A 27,751-nucleotide genomic window follows, 5' to 3' on the forward strand; every position below is an offset into this window, starting at 1 on the left:
CGTCTCGCCTGAAGTGACACGGGCCGCGCGCCCCCGACAAACGCCGCGATGTTTTCCAAAGAAACTGAGCACGAAATGCTGAAATTTAGGTGGAATCACAAAAAGCCTTGAATTTACAAAGCAAGTTTTAGGGAAACATGAGCGAAACGGGCGGCAGGGCACCGGTCTCGGCGCTGCGCGAAGCGACGGGGAAACCGCGGGCTTCGGCCGAAAGGGCCCCGCGGACGCGGGAGCAGCGCGGGCCGGACACGAGTCCCGCCCCCCCCCCGCCGCAGCCGCCCCGAGCGCGCGAGGGCCGGGCCGGGCACAACGCGCGGGGCGCGGGGGGCGCGGGGGCGCGCGGGGGCGGGCTGGGAGGCGCGCGCTGCCCCAGCCGGGCTCAGGGTCCCCCGCCCCGCGGGCGTCTGCGGCTCACAGGACCGCGCGGCCTCCCCAGCCCCGGGGACCCCGACCTGAAGGAAAGTGTTTCCGCCAAAACGTGAGGTGTAAGGTGCAGAAGCTGAGGCGCCGCCGCTGCTGGAAAGACCCCAGCGGCCCGGGGAGGCCCCGCACCCCGGCTCCCCCCGCCCCGCCCCCCCCGCGGTCCCGCGCCGCCTGCCCCTGGCCGCGGTCACCGGGAAGCGCCTTCGAGGCACGTTTCTGGGGGAGCCCGGGGCGCCGGGGGCGCGCGGGGGGGCTCCCCCGGGCGGGGGCCGGGCCCGAACCCCCTGCTTGCGCGCGGGTCAAGGGTGACCCGCCCGAGCCCGCCTCTCTCAGGAGCGGAGGCCGCTGGGTTCGCACACCCGGAGGGCAGCGCCCTGCGTGGGCCCACGGCCCGCATCCCAGCCCGGGCGGGAGCAGCAGCGGGACCGGCCGCCGGGAGCCTCGAGCGCGAGGCCTGGAGGCGGCGCTGCCTGTCCCTTCCCGGGGGGGGGGGTGCGGGGGCCCCTCGGCACGCGCAGCTGGGGGTCCCCAGGTCCCGCCCGGGCCGGAGCCGCGGAGCCCGCACCGCCCGGCGCGTGCGCTGCGGGACCGGGTGGGGGACCCCAGGACACCCGCCGAGCCCCCGCCCCCGGAGTCAGTCGCGGCACCCCCAGATCAGAGCCGCCGGCGGCCCCGGGAAAGGGCGCGCGAGGAGGCGCCGCCGGGTGCGCCGCGTGGGGGGCAGCGCCGGCCGCGACACCCCCGGGTCCTACCGGGAAACGCGCTCCGCGCCCCGGCCCGCGCCGTCCTCCGCCAGGCTCGGGGCGCAGGAGCCGCGGGGCTTTAAACGGCCGCGCCCGGAGACCGAGGCGGGGAGCCGGCCCGGCACGGGGGGGGGGCTGAGCGGCCCCGCCAGCAGCAGCAGCAGCAGCAGCAGCACTCCGGGGGGCGCGGCGGCGGGGCCTGGGGAGCCCAGAGCCCCGGGGCCCCCAGGGCCGGGGCGCGACAGGACGCGGCGGGGGTGCCGGGGGCGGGGCGCGCTCTCCGAGCCGGCCGGGCGCCGCCCGCGGGCGCGTTTCCACTTCGCGGCCTGGCGGGACTGGCCCGCGCGGCCGAGGCGGCTCAGGGCGGCTCTGCCGCCTCCCGACGCGGCGGCGTTTCTGCTGCGGGGAAACCCCGTCCCGCAGCAAAGCGGCCAGAAGTCGCTTCTCCCCTGCGTTTCCTCCGCGCTGCCCCTCAGGACCCTCCCTGGCCGCCGCTGAGCCAGCCCAGAACCCCCACAGCTGCACAGCAGCCCGTGCCCCCAACGGCCCTCCGCGACCCCGGAGCCCCCACTCCCTGTGCGCCCCGGCTTTACCCAGACACATGGCCCCTCACAGCGGGGCACAGGGCCGCCTGCACTGGTGTGGGGACATCCTGCCAGCAGCCAGCGCAGGCCGCAGGGCCCAGAGAAAGCCCAGGCCGAGACAGAATGTGTGCCTGAGGGGGCTGCAAGGCAGGGCCGATTGCCCTGGAGGGGCTGGCCTGGCACAGCTCCCCTGGCGGGGGCCTAGGGCTCCGGCCTTCTGAGGTCCCTCGGCTGCCAGGGAAGTTGCAGATGGACCTGGTCATCGCCTGGCTTGGAAAGCACAGCCCCCGAGCAGAGGGTCCAGCACCGCCTCGGTGGTGAGTGGACAGATGAGGTCCTGCCAACAGCATTCTCACCCGGGCCTGCTCCAGGTGGTCCTCCTCGCCCTAGTGGTCAGGCTGCACGGGGTAGGGAGGCCCGGGCCCAGCTCCCTAACCCCATGGCCACCAGCACCACGCCAGGACCCTGTGGGACGGCCCATCACAGCAGACATCGGCAGACCAGCGAGGAGGAGGTTGCAGGGGCTGCCCTGCACCGTCAGGCCATGACTGGGTACAGTGCCTCGCCCATCCCCACCACCCCCCAGCAAACACCTGCGAGGGGTGAGACAAGCCGCAGTAGACGCCTGAAGCGCTGTGATCACTCTGAACCCACCCTTCCGGGAGCAAGCTCTGCAGACAAACGACACGGGGTCATCCAGTGCCCGCAGATCCAAGCGGTTGGGGCCGGCCACACAAGGCAGGACTGCAGGGTGGGCCGCTGTGCTGCCTGGCACCTCTGGCCTTGATCTAAGAGCCATTATCTACAACAATGACAGGCCTATTCCCTTGTTTCGAGGGACCCATGCTGCTGGCCCGCATGTTCACCCATGATCCAGGCCCCCCTCCATAGGTAGGGGCCCAGCTGTCAGGACAGCCCTGGCTCTGCAGGGCCTAGGCTACTACACTCCAGCCAGCCAGGTGGGCCTCAGCCTGGTCTCCCACATGTCTGCTCTGCTTCCTGCCCACAGCTCCCACAGTGCAGCTCTTCACCCCACCCCAGGGAGGGACCAGGGCCTATGGCAGACACTGTCCCATACACCATGGAGAGAGCAGCCCCAGAGCTGCCCCAGAGCAGACAGCAACAAGGCCACCTGGGGGAAGAGAGCAGCAGAGGGCAGAGCTGGCTCCAGGTCCAGCTGTGAGACAGGCTGGGGGCCTGCGGGGGTTCTCAGCCTCTGAAAACATTTTGGAATTAGATAATGGTGGATGTACAATTCTGTGAATGCATGAAATTCTACTGATCTGTTCATTTTAAAATGGCTAACTTTATGTTACATAAATTGCACCTCCATACATCATTTTTTACAAAAATGAAGGACGATATGATTACAATATTGCATCAAACAGGGAATGGGAATAAAAAGTCAAATTAATTTAGATGAATGAAATAAAAATTCTCGAGTTAAAATGTATAAAACTGACAAGAAAAATTCACTACAGGGCCTCAATAGTAGGTTTGAACTGGCAAAAGAAACAAGTGAACTTGAAGATGCAGCAGTAGAGATTATACACTCTGAAGAACAGAGAGAAAAGGAAAGAATGAAAACGAACATAATCTCAGAGAAATGCGGAGCACCATTATACACCCTAACACACCCTGACACCTTTCAGCACCCTAATAGGAGCAACAAAAGGACAGGGAAGAGGAACGGAGCAGGAGAGAATTCAGAAAAACATGACTACAAACTTCCCAAATTTATTCTAAAACCCTAACCTAGACACACGGGCAGGCCAGTAAACACCAAATGGAATGAATAAGTAGAGGTTCACAGACAGACACGGTGAAATGCTCCAGGTGGCCCTCCTCTCCCTAGTGGTCAGGCTGGACGGGGAAGGGAGGCCCCGGCCCAGCTCCGTTACCCCATGGCCACCAGCACCACGCCAAGACCCTGTGGGACCTTCTGGCCTTGACCCTCTGGCCAAGACCCTCAGAGTCTCAAAGACTATGAGAAAATCTGGAAAGCAACAAAAGAAAACTTGTCACTTACAGGAAACTAATAAAACAAACAGCTCTTCTCAGCAGCAAGATAAAGGCCAGAAGGTAAAAAAAAAAAAAAAAAAAGGGCCAGAAGGTAGTGGGATAACATATTCAAGTGCTCCAGGAAAAACTGTCAACCAATCCTACATCCAGCAAAGCTTTCATTCAAAAATGAAGGTGAAGCTGAGATATTCCAGGTAAACAAAAGCTGAGAACACTAGCCAGGAGCAGACCCATCTCAATGAAATACTAAATTGAAAACAAAGAGATGTCAGGTGTCTCAAAGTGGTAACTCAGATCTACCAAAAAGACAAGAGCACCAGGAAAGGTAACTATGTCACTAAAAAGCAGTAGAGATTCATGTGTGTGTGTCTGTTATTCTCATAAATGATTTTTAAAACTCATTGTATAAAGTAACAGGCAATGGGATATACAAAAATGAAATACATTTGCCAATAAGAAAACAAAGGAAGGGCCTCCATGGTGGCGTAGTCAGTTGAGCGCAGTGCTGTGGGGCTGTCCGCAGCTTCTGCAGTGCCGGTTTGATCCCCTCCACCCCGCCGCGAAGCACCCACATGGCACAGCAGACCTGTCCTGTCTCACCCACTGCTCCCCTCAGCAGTGTGTTTTGGTCGGTCCGCCTGTTCTGTTCCCCACTCTGTCTCTGGTGAATCCTCTCACCCTCCAGCACATCAGGCCTGTACCCCAGTTCTTGTATAAATAAATAACCCTTTAAAAAAAAGGAAATGGGAGGGAGCAATGCTTCCGGATGTTAACTCAAATTCACAAGAATAAATACAGATATTCATATGAAGAATAAGAAGGCTAAAATAGTAAGAGTTAAAGATATTTTCCCCCATCCTTTCTAAACTTCACTAAAAGATATAAAATTATATGTTAATAATTATATGTTCTTGGTATTTTAACACATACAGATGTGAGATATATAGATAGATATAAAAATCATACATAGGGCCTCCCCAGTGGCGCAGCAGCATGCAGACCCCCGGCCACTGGCATGCCACATGGCATGCAGAACTCTCCTGCCACCCGCTGCTCCCCTCAGCAGTGTACTTCAGTCCTTCTGCCTCTTCTGCTCCCTGCTCTGGCTCTGGTGAATTCTCTCACCCTCCCACGCTTCTGACTGTACCCAGTGCTTGTATAAATAAATAAATAAATCTTTAAAAATCATACATATAACAAGGGGGAGAGGACTAGAGCTACTATACAATAATGTCTCAATAACTTACTAAATTTAAGTTAGCACAAATATGAAGCTGATTCTCATCATATGTAAAGTATATGGAAAACCCTGAAGCAACCACTAAGGAAGTAATTCAATATAGTTGAAAAACTTTAAAGAAATTAAAATTATACATTCAAAAATATTCAGTTAATAAAAATGGAGGAATAGGAGAACAATAAAAACATGGGGAAGTTAATATTAAAGACATAAATCCCACTGCATTAATAATAACATTAAATGTGATTGGAGCAACAAATTCAATCAAAGGCTAAGGAATTTCAAATGGGTTTAAAAATCAAGATCCAATGATATGTTGTCTCATGACACACATAAATCAAAGATATAGATTGAAATAAAATAGATGGAAAATACATACTATGTAAAGAGCAACCAAGAAGTTGAAATGACTATATAACAACAGACAAAGTTGACTTTAAAACAAGTATTATCAATAAAGACATAAAGGAAGATGGGAAAGAAAGAAAAGACATAAAGGAACACTTTATAACAATGAAAGTGTCAAAACACCAGGAAAATATATCAGTTACAAACATATGCAACCAATAACTGACAGGCAAATACAGAAAGCAAACACTGACAAAATAAAGGAAAATAGAAAATTCAACAACAATCACTGGAAATCAATGTCTCACATTAAAATAATGGATAAAACAATTGAACTGAAGTCAAACAATATTTTTATTACTTGACAAAAATTGCTTGAATGTTATTTGTCTCAGGTTAGGGGCTTTTCCCAATCAAGACGAAATACCTATGAAGCTCATAGCTTGGGCAACCAAACCCAGGGTGATGACTCCTGTCCTGGGTGCAAGTGCACAAACGCACCTGGGGCCTCATGTCCAGATGAGGCTTCCTGGGTGTCCAGGTGTTCTGGCTCAGCTAGCATGGCCAGCACCCATGCCTGGGCTGACTGAGAGAGGGGCAGGCAGTTCTCATGTCTACAAGCCTGGTCCAGGGAGACCTAAGGGGCGGGGTGGGGATCCAGCTGGAAGAAAGGTTTGCACATGGTATTAGCATCTGCAGAGGTTAAAGAGTCTCCTCAGGGCCTGCTTGACCTCAGTGTTTCTCAGAGAGTAGATGAGGGGGTTCAAGGCGGGGCCGAGCATCGTGTACATTACTGCGAACAGTTTGTTTCTCTCAGGATTATAGTTGGAGCCCGGGTTGATGTAGGCACCGAAAACTGCTGAGTAGTAGAAAGTGACCACCAGCAGGTGGGAGGAGCAGGTGGAGAAGGCTCGCCGCTTGCCCTCAGCCGAGCGGATGCGCAGGATGCTGGTGATGATGAAGCCGTAGGACCCCAGCGTGAACATGAAGTTGATGACTCCATAGAAGATGTCGGCCAGGACTGTCATGATGCTGTTGATGAGGGTGGGGCTGCAGGAGAGCAGGAGCAGCGGGGGGATCTCGCAGAAGAAGTGCGAGATGATGTTGGGACCACAGAAGCTCAGACGGGCCATCAACCCGGTGTGCACCGAAGCATTGACAGCACAGATGGTCCAGACGGCTGCAGCCAGCACCCCACACAGCTGTAGGCTCATGATGGAGCTGTAGTGCAGCGGGTGGCAGATGGCCACGTAGCGGTCATAGGCCATGACAGCGAGCAGCAGCAGCTCTGCTGACCCCGACCAGGCAAGAAAGAAGAGCTGGGCCATGCACCCCGGGAAGGAGATGGTGTTCTCCGTCTCTGACACCAGGCCCACCAGCGTCTTGGGCACCACGGACGAGGTGCAGATGACGTCCATGGAGGCCAGGTTGAACAGGAAGAAGTACATGGGGCTGCGCAGGCTGGCGCTGCAGCTGATCAGCACAAGGATGACGGCATTGCCTGCCAGCGCCAGGCCGTACAGGGCCAGGAAGCAGCCCAGCAGGGGCAGCCACAGCTCTGGGTGGTCAGAGAAGCCCTGCAGGATGAACACCTCCACCTGCGTCCAGTTGTGCCCCGGGGCCCTGCTGGGAGCAGGCCCCAGGCCCGGCTCCATGGTGACCACTGAAAGAGACGCACAGTCAGCCTTGATTCAGGGTAGGAGCCATAGGACCCTCACCCATACACACCAGGACCCATGCCCCCTGCAGCTGCTCCAGGATCTACTTAGACCGCCCTGTGCCCCGTGCCCTGGGACGTCTGCTCAGGCATCGTTGCCCGGTCGTGCAGGCTCCAGCTGCCCTCCCACTCCTCACCCTGATGATCTGGCCACAGCCACCCCGACCCTGCTCCCTGCCCCAGCCCCAGGTGAGGAGCAGTCTGCCCATTGGGCCCTCTGGTTATCGCTGTGGGGCCCTCCATGCCCTCCACGGGCTGAGTTGGTCCCTGCTCCTGAGGGTCATGTCGCCCTGGGCTCGCCCCCGCCACTCCAGATGCACACACCTGTCTCTAGCTCCAGAGCTGTCCCCAGACGCCCGCCCCAACCCCTCACTGAGCCCCAAACACTCATGTGACTTTTCTGCCTCAATGAACTGCAGCCCCTTTGAACTGCAGCCCCTTCACGTTCAACACCCAAACAAATGGTGGCCGCACCCCAGGGCAGCTGTGGTACATCCTGAAGGCCCCACATATGGCTCAAGGGAGCAGGAGCTGGCCTGGCCCAACACCCCTCAGCTCCCGCCATCCAGGCTCTGCGGATCAGCTGCTCGGGGCCGAGACCGTCTATGCCATCATCTCTGTTGGCTCCACGGGACCCCAGGCCACTGAGTTCCCAACCCCGCTGGCAGCTCCCCCACCCCTTTGGTCTTCTCTGCAGGCCAAGGCCCTGTCCCCCGAGGTCGCCGCGGCTCCCTCCACTCCCACAGATCTCCACGGAGACCCCAGGGACTCCTCCAGCAGAATCTGGCTCTGGCCACCTCCCGCTGGACACTGACAGAGACTCCCAGGACATGTGTGCCCGTGGGTGAGTAACTGACGGTGTTTGGGGGGTCATGGGGACCTCAAGGACACCAACGGGGGCAGAGCCAGACTCAGAAAGGACAGAGCAAGGCTCCGCTCTGGTGGTGCAGCCACATGGTCGCCTCATCTTGGGCAAGTGGAGTCAGAATCCGCAGGGGGCGGGTGGCGGCCACCCCTGGTGCTCCCGGGAGTGCACACACACACACACACACACACACACAGGGAGGGGAGCCCAGGACCCACGGGGTGGACAGAACTGGGCAGCGGGGCCTGGCTCGGGCAGGGGGCGGCCCAGGGCTGGGCAGTGGTGGTGCCCCCAGATGCAGAGCTTGCCAGACCTAGCCTGGCCTGAGCCGCCTCCCTGGACAGCGCGGGTTGAGTGAAACGGCTGTGGACGTGCCGGGGCACCAGAGCCGGGCGTGGGACAGCCCGACTGGGGGCCCAGGCGCAGCCTCACCCATCTGCTCAGCGGGCTCCAGGAACGACAGACCAGAGGCAGCGTTGCCCGGCCTGACGCGGTGACGCATGTGAGGGAAGCCGGCAGGGGCAGCTCTTCCCTGAGGAAGAGACAAGAACGTCAGCGACAACGATGTGTCCACGGCACAGAGTGTTGGAGGCTGCAGGGACAGCGGGAGCCGCCCCGGTCTACACCGCGTGACCAGGCTCGGGAGCCCGAGGGACAACAGCCCCGGGAGCGCGAGCGTCTGAGCGAGCGAAGGGCCCGCGGTCTCCACCGGGACGGAGCTGGGTTTCTCACACGGGACACAGAAGCCGAAGAACAACAGCTCGAGCTCAGGGACAACGGGGCGGCGTGGGGTGAAGACAGCCTCCGGGACGCCGTCAGACGCGGGGCCCCCGGGGCCCCTGGCAAGGCCGGCAGGGACTGCCCAGTCCCTCAGTCACAAGAGGAGACCGTGGACAGCCGGACACAACTGGGGGGGACAGAGACAGACCCTCCAGCAAGGCCCAGGGGCTGCGGGCGAGGCCGGCAGGGTGGGGAGAGCGAGACGCCGTGGGCCCTGCAGGGGGAGGGGGAGCCTGGGGTCCTGCAGGGAGGGGGAGATGATTTGGCCAGGCTGGATGGGCAGCAGGGTCATGGGGGAAGGGGTCAGCCAGAAGGCAGCCTGGACGGGCACTGCAGCCCTCCGTCCCCACCTGGCCCCCGACCCGAGGCCACCTCGTCCTGGGTGACACACCTGCGGATCCTGCCTGTTGCCCTGTGAGGTTCCCGCGGGCGCCTGGGAGTCAGGACGCCCCTTCTGAAAACGGGAACACACTGAGGTCGGGTCCTGGCCAGTGTCCGGGGCCTGCCCCCTCCTGGCGGGAGAGGTAACCTGGGACCCTCTGGTGAATGCGGAGCTGCCCCCGAGGGACTGACGGGTCTCCTTCCTGTGCAGGCGACTCAGCGTGGCGGAGCTGCCCAGCCCAGAGCGCTGGTGCTGGGCAGGATCTGGGCACTTGGTGGCCCTGTTGGGGAGGGGGGACACTCGAGTCTCGACAGTGACACCTGGCACAGCCTCCAAAGCGGCCTGATGCTGACCAGGCTGCTGCCCCAGCGAGGGGGCTCCCACACTCTGGCCTGTCTAAGGAGGTGTCCTGCCTGCACAGAGGTTTTCAGCAGCCCTGTGACCTGAGTGGACACCTGGTGGCGCTGGACAAGCTCTGACCCCAACCTTGGCCTCCCTCACCGCCCTCACCCTCCTGCTTCTCTCAGCTCTTGCCTCCTGGCTGACCCCTGACGCCCAACGTCCACCAGGCTGGGTTCTGGGCCAGCCAGCGGGGCTGCTCAGGCCTGGCCAGCGCCCCTGGCTGCTAGTGCCCCAAACCACACAAGTCGGAGATTCCTGCTGAGATTCCAATTTGTTCTGAAGTGGGACTCTGCTCCCCAGCCCAGAGGGCAGAGCAGCTGCGCTCACTCACCTCTGCCGGGCCCAGAGGGCTCGGCTGTGGCCTTGTCCTGGGCCTCTCAGTGTCCACTGAGCTGTGGCACGGACACCGCTGCTCAAGAAGCCTCTGTAACTCCAAGGCGGGGACCAGGAGCCGGGGCGGGCCCTGGGGAGGCCGCCGGAGGAGGCTCTCAGGGACCATTAGCGCGGCTCGAGGCGCGTGACCACAGCCTCCCGCCCATCAGCGTCAGGAGACCAGACGCCAGGGCTGCGGGCCAGCCGGGCCCCCCTCCGCCGTCCCCGGGGCGCTCGTCTTCCTGCCGGGCCGGTGGGCGCTGCTCTGCTCACGCCCATGCCCAGCCTCTGCCCTCGCAGTGACTGACGTGCCCAGGATGCACATGTCCCCATCTCTGCACCGCTGAGGGGCGACGCCCAAGTGGGGGGGACCCAGAGATGGCTGTGGTGTCTTCGGCTACGCTGGGCCTCGCGTTTGGCTCTACTTCGGGAACTCGGTAGAAGATCCCACAGGGTTTCTCCTGCGGGGTGTCGCCTAAGTCCACAGCGACTACCCAGGGCGCTTGTTTCACGACTGTGCACCCTGCCCAAGACCCTCCTACCGGTGGGGGTTGAATCACCTTTTTGGGCCGTCATGAACCTGAACGTTCACAGATTAAATTATGATCATCATTTGCCCCCAGGAAGCAGCGTCCTGGTCCCCCGGGAGCTCAGCCGGCGAAGACGCCCCCCGACCACTGCGCCCTGCGCTCCGGACCCCCCCCCCGGACCCCCTCTCCCCCGCGCCACTGGGGCTGCCCGGGCGGTGACCTGCTCCTGCTCCCAGACTCTGGGCCGCCACCTCCCAGCGCCCCTCCTGCCGCGCCCACAAACCCTTCTCCTGCCCCGTGGCGCGGCTCCTGTCGGGCCCTGGACTCTGCGCACGGCTGTGCGGGCCCTGGCGCTGGGCGGATGTGTACCTCATTCATTCAGGGAAATACCGGGGAACCCGACGGCTGCGCCCCGACATCACGAGCTGCTAAACTGTCTCCTCAAGCTGATGGGCTCGTGTGGAATCCTCTGATGTCCATGCTAAGGACAATGAGCACTTTCCCTGCCTTGGTTTTCTGACCTTTCTCCATGAAGCGTCTGTTCAAGGACGTTCCCACGGGGGGATCATGGACTTGCCGACTTCAGTGTCTGGTTCACGGTTATTTCAAAAGCTTTCAAGGGTGTCTGGCACCCTTGAAAAGTGTCTCACATTAAATAACGGATATAACAACTAAACAAAGGAAAAACAATATTTTTATTATTTTACAAAAATTGCTTGAATGTTATTAGTCTCAGGTTAGGGGCTTTTCCCAATCAAGACAAAACACCTATGAAGCTCATAGCTTGGGTGACCAATCCTAGGGCCTGTCCTGGGTGCATGAGCACAAACCCGCCTCAGATCCAGTTGAGGCTTCCTGGGTGTCCAGGTGTCCTGGCTCAGCTAGCATGGCCAGTGCCTGTGCTCATGCTAACTGAGAGGGGCTGGCTGGTCTCACATCTACAAGACTGGTCTCAGGGAGACCCAGAGGGTTGGGGGGGAAAGCCAACTGGAAGAAGGGCTTGCACGTGGTGTTAGCATCTGCAGAGGTTAAGGAGTCTCCTCAGGGCCTGCTTGACCTCAGCGTTTCTCAGAGAGTAGATGAGGGGGTTCAAGGCGGGGCCGAGCATAGTGTACAGTATTCCAAACAATTTGTTTCTCTCAGGACTGTAGCTGGACTCCGGGTTGATGTAGGCACAGAACACGGATGAGTAGTAGAAGGAGACCACCAGCAGGTGGGAGGAGCAAGTGGAAAAGGCTCGACGCTTGCCCTCAGCCGAGCGGATGCGCAGGATGCTGGCGATGATGCAGCCGTAGGACCCCAGCGTGAGCAGGAAGTTGATGACTCCGTAAAAAGTATCAGCCAAGATCGTCACGATGTTGTTGATGAAGGTGGAGCTGCAGGAGAGCAGGAGCAGCGAAGGGATCTCACAGAAGAAGTGTGTGATGAGGTTGGGGCCACAGAAGATCAGACGCGCCATCAACCCGGTGTGCACCGAAGCGTTGATGGCACAGATCGTCCAAACGGCCGCGGCCAGTGCCCCACACAGCCGTGGGCTCATGATGGAGCTGTAGTGCAGCGGGTGGCAGATGGCCACGTAGCGGTCATAGGCCATGACTGTGAGCAGCAGCAGCTCTCCGGACAGGGACCAGAGGAGGAAGAAGAACTGGGCCATGCACCCCTGGAAGGAGATGGTGTTCTCTGTCTCTGACACCAGGCCCACCAGCGTCTTGGGCACCACAGACGAGGTGCAGATGACGTCCATGGAGGCCAGGTTGAACAGGAAGAAGTACATGGGGCTGCGCAGGCTGGCGCTGCAGCTGATCAGCACAAGGATGACGGTGTTGCCCGCCAGCGCCAGGGCGTACAGAGCGAGGAAGCAGCCCAGCAGGGGCAGCCGCAGCTCAGGGTGCTCGGAGAAGCCCTGAAGGACGAACACCTCCACTTGCGTCCAGTTGTGCCCCGGGGCCCTGCTGGGAGCGGCCCCCAGGCCCGACTCCATGGCGCCCCCTGAGAGAGACGCACACAGTCAGCCTGGGCTCAGGGTAGGAGCCATCGGACCCTCACCCATACACACCAGGACCCGGGCCCCCTGCAGCTGCTCCAGGATCTACCTAGACCACCCTGTGCCCTGGGACGTCTGCTCAGGCATCGTTGCCCGGTCCTGCAGGCTCCAGCTGCCCTCCTACTCTGTGCCGGGCTTCCCTGGCCGCAGCCACCAGGGCCCTGCTCCCTGCTCCAGGTGAGAAGCAGTCTGCCCCCTGGGCCCTCCAGCCATCGCTGTGGGGCCCTCCATGCCCTCCACGGGCTGAGCATGTCCCTGCTCCTGAGGGTCATGTCGCCCTGGGCTCGCCCCCGCTCCAAGTGCACACACCTGTCTCTAGCTTCAGAGCTGTCCCCAGACCCCGCCCCAACCCTCACAGAGCCCCAAGTGCTCAACACTGGACAGAAATGGTGGCCGCACCCCCAAGGTAGCTGTGATACACCCTGCAGGCCCCACCCTGCCCGATGCCCAAGCAGCGTGAGGGAGCAGGAGCTGGCCATGGCTCCCTCAGTCTAACACCCCTTGGCTCCCTCCGTCCTGGCTCTGCGGATCTGCTGCTGGGTGCCGAGACTGACTCTGCTGTCGTCTCCATCACCTCCATGGGTCCTCAGGGCCGGCTGAGGTCCCAACCCCACTGTCTGCTCCCCCGGCCCTCGGCCACCTCTGCACTCCACAGAGGCCCCAGTAACCCCACAGCAGAATCTGGCTCTGGCCACCTCCCGCCGGACACTCTCAGACACTCCCGGGACGTGTGTGCCGGTGGATGAGCGCCTGACTGTGTGCAAGGGGTCTGGATGCCCCTCCACCCCCAAGGACACCAACAGGGGCAGAGCCAGACTCAGGAAGGACAGGGTAGGGCTCCACTTGACGATGCAGCCACACGATGGCCTCGCCCCGGACAACTGGAGTCAGAATCCGCAGGGGGTGGGTGGGGGCCACCCTTGGTGTTCCCGGGGAGCTCACCCACCCACACACACACTCTCACACACACACAGGGAGGGGGCCCAGGACCCACGGGGCAGACAGGATGAAGCAACGGGCCTGGGATCAGGCAGAGGGAGGCCCCGGGCTGGGCGGCCACCGCCTTGTGAGGGGAGCCGGCAGGGGCAGCTCTTCCCTGAGGAAGAGACAAGAACGTCAGCGACAACGATGTGTCCACGGCACAGTGTTGGAGGCTGCAAGGACAGCGGGAGCCGCCCCGGTCTACACCGCGTGACCGGGCTCGGGAGCCCGAGGGGCAACAGCCCCGGGAGCGCGAGCGTCTGAGCGAGCGAAGGGCCCGCGGTCTCCACCGGGACGGAGCTGGGTTTCTCACACGGGACACAGAAGCCGAAGAACAACAGCTCGAGCTCAGGGACAATGGGGCGGCGTGGGGTGAAGACAGCCTCCGGGACGCCGTCAGACGCGGGGCCCCCGGGGCCCCTGGCAAGGCCGGCAGGGACTGCCCAGTCCTCAGTCACAAGAGGAGACCGTGGACAGCCGGACACAACTGGGGGGGACACAGACAGACCCTCCAGCAAGGCCCAGGGGCTGCGGGCGAGGCCGGCAGGGTGGGGAGAGCGAGACTCCGCGGGGGTGGAGGTGCTGCAGGGGGAGGGGAGCCTGGGGTCCTGCAGGGGGAGGGGAGCCTGGGGTCCTGCAGGGAGAGGGGGAACGTGGGGGTCCTGCAGGGACGGGGAGCTCTTTTGGCCAGGCTGGATGGGCAGCAGGGTCATGGAGTAACGGGTCAGCGGGAAGGCGGCCTGGACAGGCGCTGTCAACCCTCCATCCCCTCCTGGTCTGGTCCCGGGTGACCCACCTGCAGATCCTGCCTGTTCCCGTGTGATGTTTCCCGCAGGCACCTGGGAGTCAGGACGGCCCTTCTGAAAACAGAAACACACTAAGGCAGAGGTCCTGGCCAGTGTCCGGGGCCTGCTCCCCGCTGACCCCGAGGGACTGATGGGCCTCCTCCCCGTGTAGGCGACTCAGTTGGCAGAGCCACCCCGGCCCTGAGGGAGCTGGTGCTGGGCAGGGTCTGGGCACTCGGTGGCCCTGTCGAGTGTGGGGAGGACACTGGGGTCTGGATGGGGGTACCTGACACAGTCTCTGGAGAGGCCGGACACTTTCCAGGCTGGTGCCCTTGTGAGGGCAGCTCCCACACTCTGGCCTGTCTGGGGCCGCGTCCTGTCACAAGGAGGTGGCCGGCAGCCATGCGGCCCGGGTGGACACCTGGTGTGGGCTCGACTCACTCTGGCCCCTGCCCCGGCTTTCCTCACTGCCCTCACTCTCCTGCTTCTCTCTGCTCCTGTCTCCTGGATGACCCCCCCCCCAAGGCCCAACGTCCACGAGGCTGCATTCTGAGCCGGCTAGCAGGGCTGCTCGCTCCCTCCCTGCCCGCTGAGTCTGAGATTCCTGCTGAGACGCTGATTCCCTCTGAAGCGGGACTCTGCTCCCGAACACCGAGGGCAGCACAGTTGTGGTCACTCACCTCTGCTGGGCCTGACCGGCCGTGCTGTGGCTTCGTCTTGTGGCCTCTCCGTGTCCACTGCACTCTGGCGCGAGCTCCGCTGCTCATGAAACCTCCGAGTCTCCAAGGCCGGGGCGGGCCCTGGGGAGGCCGCCGGAGGAGGCTCGCAGGGACCATTAGCGCGGCTCGAGGCGCGTGACCACAGCTTCCCGCCCATCAGCGTCAGGAGACCAGACGCCAGGGCTGCGGGCCAGCCGGGCCCCCTCCGCCGTCCCCGGGGCGCTGCTCTGCTCACGCCCATGCCCAGGCTCTGCCCTCGCAGTGACCGACGTGCCCGGGATACACATGTCCCTGTCTCTGCGCCGCTGAGGGGCGACGCCCAAGTGGGGGGGACCCAGAGATGGCTGCGGTGTCTTCGGCTGCGCTGGGCCTCGCGTTTGGCTCTACTTCAGGAACTCGGTAGAGGATCCCACAGGGTTTCCCCTGCGGGGTGTCGCCTAAGTCCACGGCGACTACCCAGGGCGCTTGTTTCACGACTGTGCACCCTGCCCAAGACCCTCCTACTGGTGGGGGTTGAATCACCTTTTTCGGCCGTCATGAACCTGAACGTCCACAGATTAAATTATGATCATCATTTGCCCCCAGGAAGCAGCGTCCTGGTCCCCGAGGAGCTCAGCCGGCAAAGATGCCCCCACCACGCACCCTGTGCTCCCGGCCCCCCCCACCCCCTCCCCTGCGCCGCTGGGGGCTGCCCGGGCGGCGACCTGCTCCTGCTCCTGCTCCCAGACTCTGGGCCGCCACCTCCCAGCGCCCCTCCTGCCGCGCCCACAAACCCTTCTCCTGCCCCGTGGCGCGGCTCCTGCCGGGCCCTGGACTCTGCGCGCGGCTGCAGCTGTGCGGACCCTGGCGCTGGGCGGACGTGCACCTCATTCATTCAGGGAAATACCGGGGAACCCCACGGCTGCACCCCACCATCATGAGCTGCTAAACTGTCTCCTCAAGCTGATGGGCTCGTGTGGAATCCTCTGATGTCCATGCTAAGGACAATGAGCACTTTTCGTGCCTTGGTTTTCTGACCTTTCTCCATGAAGCGTCTGTTCAAGGACGTTCCCACGGGGGCCTCTGTTCCTTGTTGAGAGGGACGAGGCCTCGAGGCTCAGGGCGGACAACCTGTGTCCACGCAGCCTGGGAGGAAATGACACAGGTGTACGTTTTTGCTCCAAATCTGCCCTTTGTTCATGTTTTAATGAAATTTTTTCATTTTTTATGATGAACAAACTTTCTCTATTTCCATGAACTTAATGTTTTTCCTTGTATGGTTAGTGTTTTGGTTAGTGTGTTTTGTAACTTAGGAAATCTGTGCCCAAAACAAGGTGGTAAAGTTTTTCTTCTCTATTTCCTGGAGTTCTTAAAATATTATGATTTCAGTCCTAGTTTTATATCCAAGAACTCTCTTTGAAATAGCTGGATTGAGGCATAATTGACATTATCTGCATTGTTTTTTCAAAGATTTATTTATTTATGCATGTAAGAGCTGGGGCACAGGCCAGAGAGGGCACAGGCGAGGGGTGAGTGGATTCACCAGAGTCAGCGTGGGGAACAGAACAGGCAGACTGCTGAGGGGAGCAACAGGGACACAGGAGAGGTCTGCCGCGACATGTGGGCTGCTCCCTGGCCGGCCGGGGATCGCACTCGTGCTGCAGAGGCTGCAGATTGCTTCACAGGGCAGTGCTTAACCCCTTGCGCCACCAGGGAGGCCCCCCCGATTCTTTCATTGTCAAAATTTTTATCAGGATGAGTCTTGCTGTGATGCTACACCAGAGGTGACCAACTCGGGGTAGAAGTGGGTGGAGAAGCCTCTCTCCACTCCCTACAAACAGACCTGCGGGAGTCAAGGCCCTGGCACCCACACCCTCCCACACCCAGCAGGCGTCACTGAGCGTCAGGAAACAGCCCACCCCAGGCACCACGCCCAGCAACGAAAGCCCATCTGCATCTGGCTGCTCCTGATGCTAGTGTTACCCCGGGCCCAGTGACCAAGCTTTGTGGGAACATCCCCTGCAGCACTGGGGAGCGTGAGGACACAGGGCCGGAATTCAGGGTCCCTGAGTCACTGAACTGAGATTTCTTTAAAGAGGAGGAGTCAGAGGTGACCCTTTGCCCTGAGCTGCCCTCCCTCCTCACCAAGATTTGAGCCCAGTTTTCGCTTTTCTCCACCCCACCTGCTACCAAGGTACGCGAAGAGGAGGAACAAACAAACTAAAAGGCAAAAAAGGAAATAAGGCATCATCACTCTTAGGAAGCAAAAACACCTGAATCAAGATAGAAAGGCAGAAGGAGAACCAAGTCCCGACACAGCGACCGGGGGCCAAGAAATGGAGAACCTGAGAGACAAAAAGCAACATTTTAATACTAAATGAGGCACAGAGAGGAGTCAAAGGCAGAAAAGCAGGTAATGGAGTCTAGAAACGAGCTCCAGCAATAAAGGACACAAAAAATTGTACTGAATGAAATAAGGGAACGATGGAAAGCATTTTAAGTGGAACTGAGCTGGCAGAAGAGAGAATTTCAGAAACAGAAGATGCAAATATTCAAGTCACCCGGCTCGTTTTAACAAGAATCTCAACATTTGACAGGCCCAGTAAGTTCTAGAAAGTTTCGCACTCAGCCAATAAGCTTGTTGACGGCGGCACAGGGAAGCAGAGATTTTCCCCAGCGCAGAGACCAGCACAGCAGCTCGAGGCGGACCAAAGGAGAATCCAGGGCCCCGGCGGGAAGGCAGCCGAGCCCCGCCGGCCACCCCAACACCGGACCAAAGGTCCAGGCACCCCGCCAGCCCGCGGCCGTGGTGGACCCTGTCTCCATAGACACCCTTGAGTCTCACAGCCCGAAGCCCATCTCCGGTGCCCGCGACAAGCGTGGTGACCTCTGAAGACCATTTTTAGAAATATTTTTTATTTTTCATAAATAGAGCAACTGCCCTAACTCTGTGCTTGGCTTTGGGGGGGTCCCACGAGCCTCCCCCGCAGCAGGGAGGGGCCGCCTCCGGGCCTCCGTCCGGCCCCCGAGCTTCTCGCGGGCGGATCCAGGCCGCGGCCCCGGCGCGTCCCGGGCAGGGCGCGGGGCTTCGCCACCGCCAGGCTTGTCGGGCTCCGCCTGCCCCGGCGCGTCCGCGGCGCGGGAGGCGACCATCGCGCGGCGAGGCAGCGGGCCCGTCCTCGCGGCCCGCGGGGCGTCCTGACGGCCCGCGCTGCCCCCATCTCGGGGTGCGGCTCTGCCCGCGGGAGGCCGCGGCAAGTCCCGGCGTGGGGGGCGCGGGAGGCCGCGGGGCCGGCGGCGGCGGAGACGGGCAGGGACGCCGGGAGGGCCGAGGGGCGGCCGCGCCCGGGAGGCCCGGAGGGAACCGGAGAGGCGCGGGGGCGGCGGAGAGAGCCCGGCCCCAGCGGGCGACGGGGCCCCGCGCGGGGGCAGCGGTCCCCGCGCCCCAGACCAGCCCCGACGGGCCCTCGCCCCGCCCCCGCCCGGCCCGGCGTCCCGGCGCCTCCCGGTCACCGGCTCCCCGCGGCGTCCGCGGTTCCCCGCCGGCTCGGGGCTGACCGGCCGCCTCGGGCAGGACGTCCGACGGCGCCCGGTGCGCGCGGGGAGAGGCCGCGGCCCACGGGCTCCCTCGGGCGGGGGACCCGCCGGAAGGACGCGGGCTCGGGTCTCTGGGGCCCGGACCCCGCCACCGGCGCCCGCGTCCCCCCCGCCCCGCGCGGGTCTCCGAGGGCCCGGCGGGCCGCCCTTCCCGGGGGCCTAACGCTGCGGGGGCTTCGCCGGCTCCCGGACAGGCCCGCGGGACGCGGAGACGCGGAAGCCCCGGCGAGACCACGCGCGACGCCCGCCCCCGCCCCCCGCCCCGCGCCAGGGCGGCGAGTCCCGCGAGACCCGCACGCCGGACCCCAAGGCCCCCGCGCCGCCGTCTTGGCCGGCCCCGCGCCCCCGGGAGCCCGTCCCCCGAGATGGCGGCCGGGGCGCTGCCACACCCAGGCCTGCGGCCGCGCCCCGCGAAACTGCCCACCCGAGCGCAGCCGGGCACGTGACAGTGGGTGACCACGTGGCACCTGCGGGGGGGGGCGTACACATGACGGGTCACGTGGCCACCCTCGCCTCCCCCCACCCTCCACCAAGGAGCCCCGAAAGCCCCGAAACCAACACGCGGGGCTACGGCAACGCGACTCCCCCGCAACAGGGGCCGAGGGGCGGAGCCGAACGAAGGCCAGTGGCCAACAGGACAGGCCGCGCCGGGGCCACGCCCGCGCCCTCGCGGACAAGACCCGCCGCGCCCGCCTCAGGGACGGTCCCCGCCCGCCACCAGGAGCCGGCACAGCGCCGGCCAGCAGTGGCCGCTCCGGCCCAGGGGAGGCGCCGGACACCCGCGCTCCGCAGCTCGGGGTGCGCGGCCGGGCAGCGCCAACAACAAGCAGCCCTTTGGGACGCTTCCAAGCACCTTCAGCCACAAGACGGAGGCCCGAGGCCGCACCCCGCACATGTCCTCCGCTTCCGCCTTGGGGAGCAGCTGCCGGACCCGCTTTTCCCGTCTCTTGCGAGGCGAAAACGGCCCCGCCCCGTCCTTCTTCCCGCCGAGGCTGGAACCACGGCAGAGTCACGCATCCCCCCCCCCTCGCGCCCCCCCGCGCCCCCCCCGCGCCCGCCCACGCTGGCTTATATCCGCCTTCAGGGGCCCCGCCCGCAAGTCTGATTGGACCATTTTTCAACCCTGGGGCTGATTGGACCATTTACCCATCAGCCCATAGCACCTGATTGGTCCAGTCCACAGTCCAGGAAGTGCGCTTTACCTCAAGGGCGCTGAGGCAGCTGCCACCCCTGACTTGTGGGGAGAGGCGGCTCCAGGTAGCAAAGTCTGATTGGACCATTTAGCACCAATCGGCTCAGAGCTCGCACCTGATTGGTCCATTCCACGATCCAGGAAGCACGCTGTGACCTCCCAGCGGCTGTTTCCCCACACGTGTCCAGACACGTGTCCACGCGGTCCAGGCCGCTGCCGCACGGCGGGGCGGCGGGGGGGCCGGGGGGGACGGTCTGCCCGCGCCGCAGCGTCTCCCGGCGGGCGTCCTCGCCACGCGCCCCTGACGCCCGCCCAGTGTCCCCGCAGCCTCGGGATTCGGGCGGCTCGGGACGAAGCCCGCTCGGGGCGAGGTCGCCGTCCGCGGGCACGCGGGCCCCAGAGCCCGTGGCCAGCGCCAGCCCGCCGGGCCTCCGCGCCGCCTTCCTCCAGGCGGAGGGCCCGGGCGGGCGGGCGGGAGCCGGGGCGCGGGAGGCCGCCCGCCCAACGCCGCCGGAGAGGCCCGTCCGCCCCGCACGCCCGCCCGCGCGGTGCCCGCGGCGCTGGGGCTCCAGCTCTCCAGGCTTCCCGGGACACCGGCTCCGCCCGCGCCCGCCCGAACGGCCCCGCCGCCAAGCCGGGACGGCGCCTCCCCGGGCGGGACCGGCGTCTGCGGGGCGCCGAGGCCCCGCGCCTGCAGGGATCCTCCGCGGGGGCGTCCCGGGCCCCGCGACCCCCCCCCCCCGTGGGCCCGGATGGCCCCCGGGGCCCCGCCCGCCTCCGCGGGGCTCCGGAAGGGCAGGGCCGCGTCCCGCGACACTCGCCCCGGCGCCCTCGGCCTCGCGACCCGCCCCGCGCCGCCCCCGGGACTCGGGAGATGAGCGCGCAGCAGAGGAAATGGCGGCCCCGCGCACATGGTGAGCGGGAGACGTGCTGAGGCAGTTCCGCGTGGAAAAGCAGAATGCGCAGCAGAAAGTGAGGTTCGGTTCCGTGACGGACCCAGGGCAGAGAGCGGGGTCTCCGGCACCTTCAGGACCCCGGGCCCGGCGCCTCTCGCCTCCCGAGCACTCCCGGCGCGTGGCGGCGGCGCTGGGCAAAGTGGGGGAGAAACGCTCAGAGCTTGCGGGGCCAGAGCCTGCCCTGCTGTGCGCCCCTCTCACCGCCGCTGACACCCGGGCCGGCGCCCTGGGCCACCACGTGGGCGCTTTGTGCTTGTTGCTCTACCAGCTTCCAGCCCACGAGAAGTGGGTGACCCTGGCGGGAACGGGCAATGTCACCTCCAAGATCTCCTCCGGAGACAACGGTCACTGCTAGGAAGTGCAGTTCTCAGCCGCTCTGCTCCCGCCGTCCGCCCAACGCCCTCCACTTGCGCGCCCACAGACCCGGCTGTTCCAGCCCGCGTACCCCCGGTTCATTAACCCGACGCCACGCGCCGTCCCTCCATGCACCTGCTTTCCTCCGTGACGCTCTTCCCGCCCGTGCCTCCACCAGCTCTCCCTTCCTCCAGCCAGGCCTCATCTTTCCACTTCTCACCCCCCGACCACCGTCCGTAGATCCCCATCACCCTCGACACAACCTTCGGGTTTCTTCTGCTCCTCTTCCTCTCCACGTCCCCTTGTCTCTCATCTTTACAATGTCCCACTTATCCATCCATCTTTTCCTCTCTCACCCTCTTTTTCCCTTTTTATATCCCATTAATGCACATATTATGACCATGTTTGGGGCCTTCTTCACCCCCAGTTGCAGAGGGTGTCCTGGGGGTGTAAAGCAAATCTTCCCACAGAGATCCTTGGTAATGCACACTCACACTATAACACAAGCCCTGCCTACCTCCATCCCTCTACACACAAAGATCAAGAGCACCATGAAAGGTAACTATGGCACTAAAAAGACAGTAGAGATTCATGTGTGTATCTGTTATTCTCTTAAGTGATTTTTAAAACTTACTGTATAAAGGAACAGGCAAAGGGACATACAAAAATGAAATGCGGAAACAAAGGAAATGGGAGGGAGCAATGCTTCCAGACGTTAACTCAAATTCATAAGAATAAATACAAATATTCATATGAAGAATAAGAAGACTAAAATAGTAAGAGCTAAATATATTTTCCCCCATCCTTTCTAAACTTCACTAAAAGATATAAAATTATGTTAATAATTATATGTTCTTGCTTTTTTGACACATATAGATGTGAGATATATAGATAGATAGATATAAAAATCATACATAGGGCCTCCCCAGAGGCACAGCGGTTGAGCGCTGGGCTGTGAAGCTGCCCACAGCCTCTGCAGTGATGGCTCGATCCCTGGCCTCCAGGAGTCCCACATGGCGCACAGACCTCCCTGCCACTCGCTGCTCCCCTTAGCAGTGTACTTCAGTCCTGCCTGTTCTGCTCCCCACTCTGGCTCCGGTGAATTCTCTCACCCTCCCGCGCTTCTGACTGTACCCAGTGCTTGTATAAACAAACAAACAAATAAATAAAAATCTTAAAAAAAATTTTAAAAATAAAAATAAAAATCAAGATCCAATGATATGCTGTCTTCAAGACACACATAAATCAAACATATAGATTGAAATAAAATGATGGAAAATGCAAACTATGTAAAGAGCAACCAAAGAAAGCAGGAGTAACTATACAAACAGCAGACAAAGTTGACTTTAAAACAAGTATTATCAATAGATATATACAGGAACACTTTATAACACTAAAAGTGTCAAAACACCAGCAAAATATATCAACTCCAAACATACATGCAACCAATAACTGACAGCAAAATACAGAAAGCAAACATTGACAAGGGAAAACAAAAAATTCAATAACAATCATTGCAAATCAGTGTCTCACATTAAATAATGGATATAACAACTAAACAAAGGAAAAACAATATTTTTATTATTTTACAAAAATTGCTTGAATGTTATTAGTCTCAGGTTAGGGGCTTTTCCCAATCAAGACAAAACACCTATGAAGCTCATAGCTTGGGTGACCAAACCTAGGGCCTGTCCTGGGTGCATGAGCACAAACCCGCCTCAGATCCAGTTGAGGCTTCCTGGGTGTCCAGGTGTCCTGGCTCAGCTAGCATGGCCAGTGCCTATGCTTATGCTAACTGAGAGGGGCTGGCTGGTCTCACATCTACAAGACTGGTCTCAGGGAGACCCAGGGGGTTGGGGGGGAAAGCCAACTGGAAGAAGGGCTTGCACGTGGTGTTAGCATCTGCAGAGGTTAAGGAGTCTCCTCAGGGCCTGCTTGACCTCAGCGTTTCTCAGAGAGTAGATGAGGGGGTTCAAGGCGGGGCCGAGCATAGTGTACAGTATTCCAAACAATTTGTTTCTCTCAGGACTGTAGCTGGACCCCGGGTTGATATAGGCACAGAACACAGCTGAGTAGTAGAAAGTGACCACCAGCAGATGGGAGGAGCAAGTAGAAAACGCTCGACGCTTGCCCTCAGCCGAGCGGATGCGCAGGATGCTGGCGATGATGCAGCCGTAGGACCCCAGCGTGAGCAGGAAGTTGATGACCCCGTAGAAGGCATCAGCCAAAATCGTCATGATGCTGTTGATGAGGGTGGAGCTGCAGGAGAGCAGTAGCAGGGAGGGGATCTCACAGAAGAAGTGCGAGATGATGTTGAGACCACAGAAGGTGAGACGCGCCATCAACCCGGTGTGCACCGAAGCATTGACGGCACAGATGGCCCAGACGGCTGCAGCCAGCACCCCACACAGCTGTGGGCTCATGATGGAGCTGTAGTGCAGCGGGTGGCAGATGGCCACGTAGCGGTCATAGGCCATGACTGTGAGCAGCAGCAGCTCTCCGGACAGGGACCAGAGGAGGAAGAAGAGCTGGGCCATGCACCCCTGGAAGGAGATGGTGTTCTCCGTCTCCGACACCAGGCCCACCAGCGTCTTGGGCACCACGGACGAGGTGCAGATGACGTCCATGGAGGCCAGGTTGAACAGGAAGAAGTACATGGGGCTGCGCAGGCTGGCGCTGCAGCTGATCAGCACAAGGATGACGGCGTTGCCCGCCAGCGCCAGGCCATACAGGGCCAGGAAGCAGCCCAGCAGGGGCAGCCGCAGCTCAGGGTGCTCGGAGAAGCCCTGAAGGACGAACACCTCCACCTGCGTCCAGTTGTGCGCTGCAGCCCTGCCGGAAGCGGCCCCCAGGCCTGACTTCATGGCGCCCTCTGGAGAGACACACAGTGAGCCTGGGCTCAGGGTAGGAGCCATAGGACCCTCACCCATACACACCAGGAACCGTGCCCCCTGCAGCTGCTCCAGGATCTACCTAGACCACCCTGTGCCCTGTGCCCTGGGACGTCTGCTCAGGCATCGTTGCCCGGTCGTGCAGGCTCCAGCTGCCCTCCTACTCTGTGCCGGGCTTCCCTGGCCGCAGCCACCAGGGCCCTGCTCCCTGCTCCAGGTGAGAAGCAGTCTGCCCCCTGGGCCCTCCAGCCATCGCTGTGGGGCCCTCCATGCCCTCCACGGGCTGAGCATGTCCCTGCTCCTGAGGGTCATGTCGCCCTGGGCTCGCCCCCGCTCCAAGTGCACACACCTGTCTCTAGCTTCAGAGCTGTCCCCAGACCCCGCCCCAACCCTCACAGAGCCCCAAGTGCTCAACACTGGACAGAAATGGTGGCCGCACCCCCAAGGTAGCTGTGATACACCCTGCAGGCCCCACCCTGCCCGATGCCCAAGCAGCGTGAGGGAGCAGGAGCTGGCCTTGCTCCCTCAGTCTAACACCCCTTGGCTCCCTCCGTCCTGGCTCTGCGGATCTGCTGCTGGGTGCCGAGACTGACTCTGCTGTCGTCTCCATCACCTCCATGGGTCCTCAGGGCCGGCTGAGGTCCCAACCCCACTGTCTGCTCCCCCGGCCCTCGGCCACCTCTGCATGCCACAGAGGCCCCAGTAACCCCACAGCAGAATCTGGCTCTGGCCACCTCCCGCCGGACACTCTCAGACACTCCCGGGACGTGTGTGCCGGTGGATGAGCGCCTGACTGTGTGCAAGGGGTCTGGATGCCCCTCCACCCCCAAGGACACCAACAGGGGCAGAGCCAGACTCAGGAAGGACAGGGTAGGGCTCCACTTGACGATGCAGCCACACGATGGCCTCGCCCCGGACAACTGGAGTCAGAATCCGCAGGGGGTGGGTGGGGGCCACCCTTGGTGTTCCCGGGGAGCTCACCCACCCACACACACACTCTCACACACACACAGGGAGGGGGCCCAGGACCCACGGGGCAGACAGGATGAAGCAACGGGCCTGGGATCAGGCAGAGGGAGGCCCCGGGCTGGGCGGCCACCGCCTTGTGAGGGGAGCCGGCAGGGGCAGCTCTTCCCTGAGGAAGAGACAAGAACGTCAGCGACAACGATGTGTCCACGGCACAGAGTGTTGGAGGCTGCAGGGACAGCGGGAGCCGCCCCGGTCTACACTGCGTGACCGGGCTCGGGAGCCCGAGGGACAACAGCCCCGGGAGCGCGAGCGTCTGAGCGAGCGAAGGGCCCGCGGTCTCCACCGGGACGGAGCTGGGTTTCTCACACGGGACACAGAAGCCGAAGAACAACAGCTCGAGCTCAGGGACAACGGGGCGGCGTGGGGTGAAGACAGCCTCCGGGACGCCGTCAGACGCGGGGCCCCGGGGCCCCTGGCAAGGCCGGCAGGGACTGCCCAGTCCTCAGTCACAAGAGGAGACCGTGGACAGCCGGACACAACTGGGGGGGACAGAGACAGACCCTCCAGCAAGGCCCAGGGGCTGCGGGCGAGGCCGGCAGGGTGGGGAGAGCGAGACTCCGCGGGGGTGGAGGTGCTGCAGGGGGAGGGGAGCCTGGGGTCCTGCAGGGAGAGGGGGAACGTGGGGGTCCTGCAGGGACGGGGAGCTCTTTTGGCCAGGCTGGATGGGCAGCAGGGTCATGGAGGAAGGGGTCAGCGGGAAGGCGGCCTGGACAGGGGCTGCCAACACTCCGTGCCCACCTGGTCTGGTCCCGGGTGACCCACCTGCAGATCCTGCCTGTTCCCGTGTGATGTTTCCCGCAGGCACCTGGGAGTCAGGACGGCCCTTCTGAAAACAGAAACACACTAAGGCAGAGGTCCTGGCCAGTGTCCGGGGCCTGCTCCCCGCTGACCCCGAGGGACTGATGGGCCTCCTCCCCGTGTAGGCGACTCAGTTGGCAGAGCCACCCCGGCCCTGAGGGAGCTGGTGCTGGGCAGGGTCTGGGCACTCGGTGGCCCTGTCGAGTGTGGGGAGGACACTGGGGTCTGGATGGGGGTACCTGACACAGTCTCTGGAGAGGCCGGACACTTTCCAGGCTGGTGCCCTTGTGAGGGCAGCTCCCACACTCTGGCCTGTCTGGGGCCGCGTCCTGTCACAAGGAGGTGGCCGGCAGCCATGCGGCCCGGGTGGACACCTGGTGTGGGCTCGACTCACTCTGGCCCCTGCCCCGGCTTTCCTCACTGCCCTCACTCTCCTGCTTCTCTCTGCTCCTGTCTCCTGGATGACCCCCCCCCCAAGGCCCAACGTCCACAAGGCTGCATTCTGAGCCGGCTAGCAGGGCTGCTCGCTCCCTCCCTGCCCGCTGAGTCTGAGATTCCTGCTGAGACGCTGATTCCCTCTGAAGCGGGACTCTGCTCCCGAACACCGAGGGCAGCACAGTTGTGGTCACTCACCTCTGCTGGGCCTGACCGGCCGTGCTGTGGCTTCGTCTTGTGGCCTCTCCGTGTCCACTGCACTCTGGCGCGAGCTCCGCTGCTCATGAAACCTCAGAGTCTCCAAGGCGGGGGCCAGGAGCCGGGGCGGGCCCTGGGGAGGCCGCCGGAGGAGGCTCGCAGGGACCATTAGTGCGGCTTGAGGCTCATGACCACAGCCTCCCGCCCATCAGCGTCAGGAGACCAGACGCCAGGGCTGCGGGCCAGCCGGGCCCCCTCCGCCGTCCCCGGGGCGCTCGTCTCCCTGCCGGGCCGGTGGGCGCTGCTCTGCTCACGCCCATGCCCAGGCTCTGCCCTCCCAGTGACCGACATGCCCGGATGCACATGTCCCCGTCTCTGCGCGCTGAGGGGCGACGCCCAAGTGGGGAGGACCCAGAAATGGCTGCGGTGTCTTCGGCTGCGCTGGGCCTCGCGTTTGGCTCTACTTCAGGAACTCGGTAGAGGATCCCACAGGGTTTCTCCTGCGGGCTCCACCCCAAATTCCACAGTCACTTCCCAAGGCGCTCGTTCTGACCCTTCTCAAGACCTTTCTGAAACGGGAAGAACGCAAGGACAAAGGGCAGCCAAAGCCTAAAAAGGCCAGAAGTCAAACCAAGGGCTATGTGGTAAGAACAGAGCAGGGCCTGCAACCCATGGGGGACAGGCCGGTGTGTGGGTCTCCCCGCGCTCACGCCTGCGAGAGGCCTCGGGCCGGGCACACCACCACGGCCGCTTGGCAGCCCGGGGAGACATGGGGCGGCCGCCCGACCCAGACGGCCCCCTGTCAGCAGGGCCGGGCAGCGCTGGCCAGTGGCGATGGTCACCACTGGCCCCCAAAGGCAGCGTCAGGACACCCCTGTTAGCGGGGGGGGAGGCTGGACAACCCCGACAACAAGCGGCTCCTTGACACGGCCGGCCCGAGGCCTCCGAGGCCCCTTTCAGGCGAAGGAGAGACGGACCGAGGCCCCGTCTCCGCAAAGGCCTGGGCCCCCCGGGGCCGGCGCCGGGCCCCCGGGTTTGAGGGCTGGACCTCCCTCCCCCCAAGCCACGTGGCCCTGCCTTAAAGCCTCTGTCAAGGCGCCCCAGCCACACCTCTGACTGGGCCATTTAGCACTGATCAGCTCCTCACTCAGCCTGGCTGGGCCGGGCCGGACCCGCGCCAGGTATGAAGGGAGGTTGCTGGGCGGGAGGATCCGCGGCCAGAGCTGCCTGTGGTGGAGCAGGAGAGGCCACTCTGCTGCCCTCTGCCATTCAGCTGTCAGTCATGAGGTGGGTCGGGATGTGGTCACCAATGGTCAGTCAGGTGGTGGGTTGGAGTGTGGTCACGATGGCTTGGTGGGTCATCGGCACAGTGCAGGGGAGAGTGC

General features: G+C 62.1%; 3 protein-coding genes across 3 annotated transcripts; all 3 read right to left on the bottom strand.

The window, feature by feature from the left end:
- Positions 1-6,046: 6,046 nt before the first annotated feature.
- On the bottom strand, positions 6,047-7,015 carry LOC119234096 (olfactory receptor 13A1-like). Its single transcript, XM_037496861.1, has one exon. It carries the CDS (start codon positions 7,013-7,015, stop codon positions 6,047-6,049), a length of 969 nt encoding a protein of 322 aa, XP_037352758.1.
- A 4,110-nt stretch (positions 7,016-11,125) lies between these two features.
- LOC119234097 (olfactory receptor 13A1-like) lies at positions 11,126-15,054 on the bottom strand. Its single transcript, XM_037496862.2, has 4 exons — positions 14,899-15,054; positions 14,505-14,594; positions 14,230-14,293; positions 11,126-12,397 (listed from the first exon to the last, which is right to left on the bottom strand). The coding sequence occupies exons 1-4, from the start codon at positions 15,052-15,054 to the stop codon at positions 11,421-11,423; spliced, it is 1,287 nt and encodes a 428-aa protein (XP_037352759.2). The 3' UTR covers positions 11,126-11,420.
- Positions 15,055-22,619: 7,565 nt separating this feature from the next.
- Positions 22,620-26,564, bottom strand: LOC119234099 (olfactory receptor 13A1-like). The gene is made up of 4 exons (XM_037496863.2): positions 26,367-26,564; positions 25,973-26,062; positions 25,698-25,761; positions 22,620-23,887 (listed from the first exon to the last, which is right to left on the bottom strand). The coding sequence occupies exons 1-4, from the start codon at positions 26,451-26,453 to the stop codon at positions 22,911-22,913; spliced, it is 1,218 nt and encodes a 405-aa protein (XP_037352760.2). The 5' UTR covers positions 26,454-26,564; the 3' UTR covers positions 22,620-22,910.
- Positions 26,565-27,751: the final 1,187 nt, after the last annotated feature.

The sequence above is a fragment of the Talpa occidentalis genome, unplaced genomic scaffold (genome assembly GCF_014898055.3).
Source record: "Talpa occidentalis isolate TD23 unplaced genomic scaffold, MPIMG_talOcc4v2.1 talOcc4.8, whole genome shotgun sequence".
Classification (NCBI taxonomy): Eukaryota; Metazoa; Chordata; class Mammalia; order Eulipotyphla; family Talpidae; genus Talpa; species Talpa occidentalis.

Bases quoted from the DNA above. Each gene is read 5' to 3' on its own strand.
- LOC119234097 (XM_037496862.2), bottom strand. From the start codon at position 15,054: ATGGTCCCTGCGAGCCTCCTCCGGCGGCCTCCCCAGGGCCCGCCCCGG. The intron at 14,595-14,898 runs GTGAGTGACCAC...TCCTTGTGACAG, and splicing joins GCCGGTCAGGCCCAGCAGAG to GACGCGGCCCCAGACAGGCC. The intron at 14,294-14,504 runs GTACCCCCATCC...TTCTGTTTTCAG, and splicing joins CTCTCCAGAGACTGTGTCAG to AAGGGCCGTCCTGACTCCCA.
- LOC119234096 (XM_037496861.1), bottom strand. From the start codon at position 7,015: ATGGAGCCGGGCCTGGGGCCTGCTCCCAGCAGGGCCCCGGGGCACAAC.
- LOC119234099 (XM_037496863.2), bottom strand. From the start codon at position 26,453: ATGAGCAGCGGAGCTCGCGCCAGAGTGCAGTGGACACGGAGAGGCCAC. The intron at 26,063-26,366 runs GTGAGTGACCAC...TCCTTGTGACAG, and splicing joins GCCGGTCAGGCCCAGCAGAG to GACGCGGCCCCAGACAGGCC. The intron at 25,762-25,972 runs GTACCCCCATCC...TTCTGTTTTCAG, and splicing joins CTCTCCAGAGACTGTGTCAG to AAGGGCCGTCCTGACTCCCA.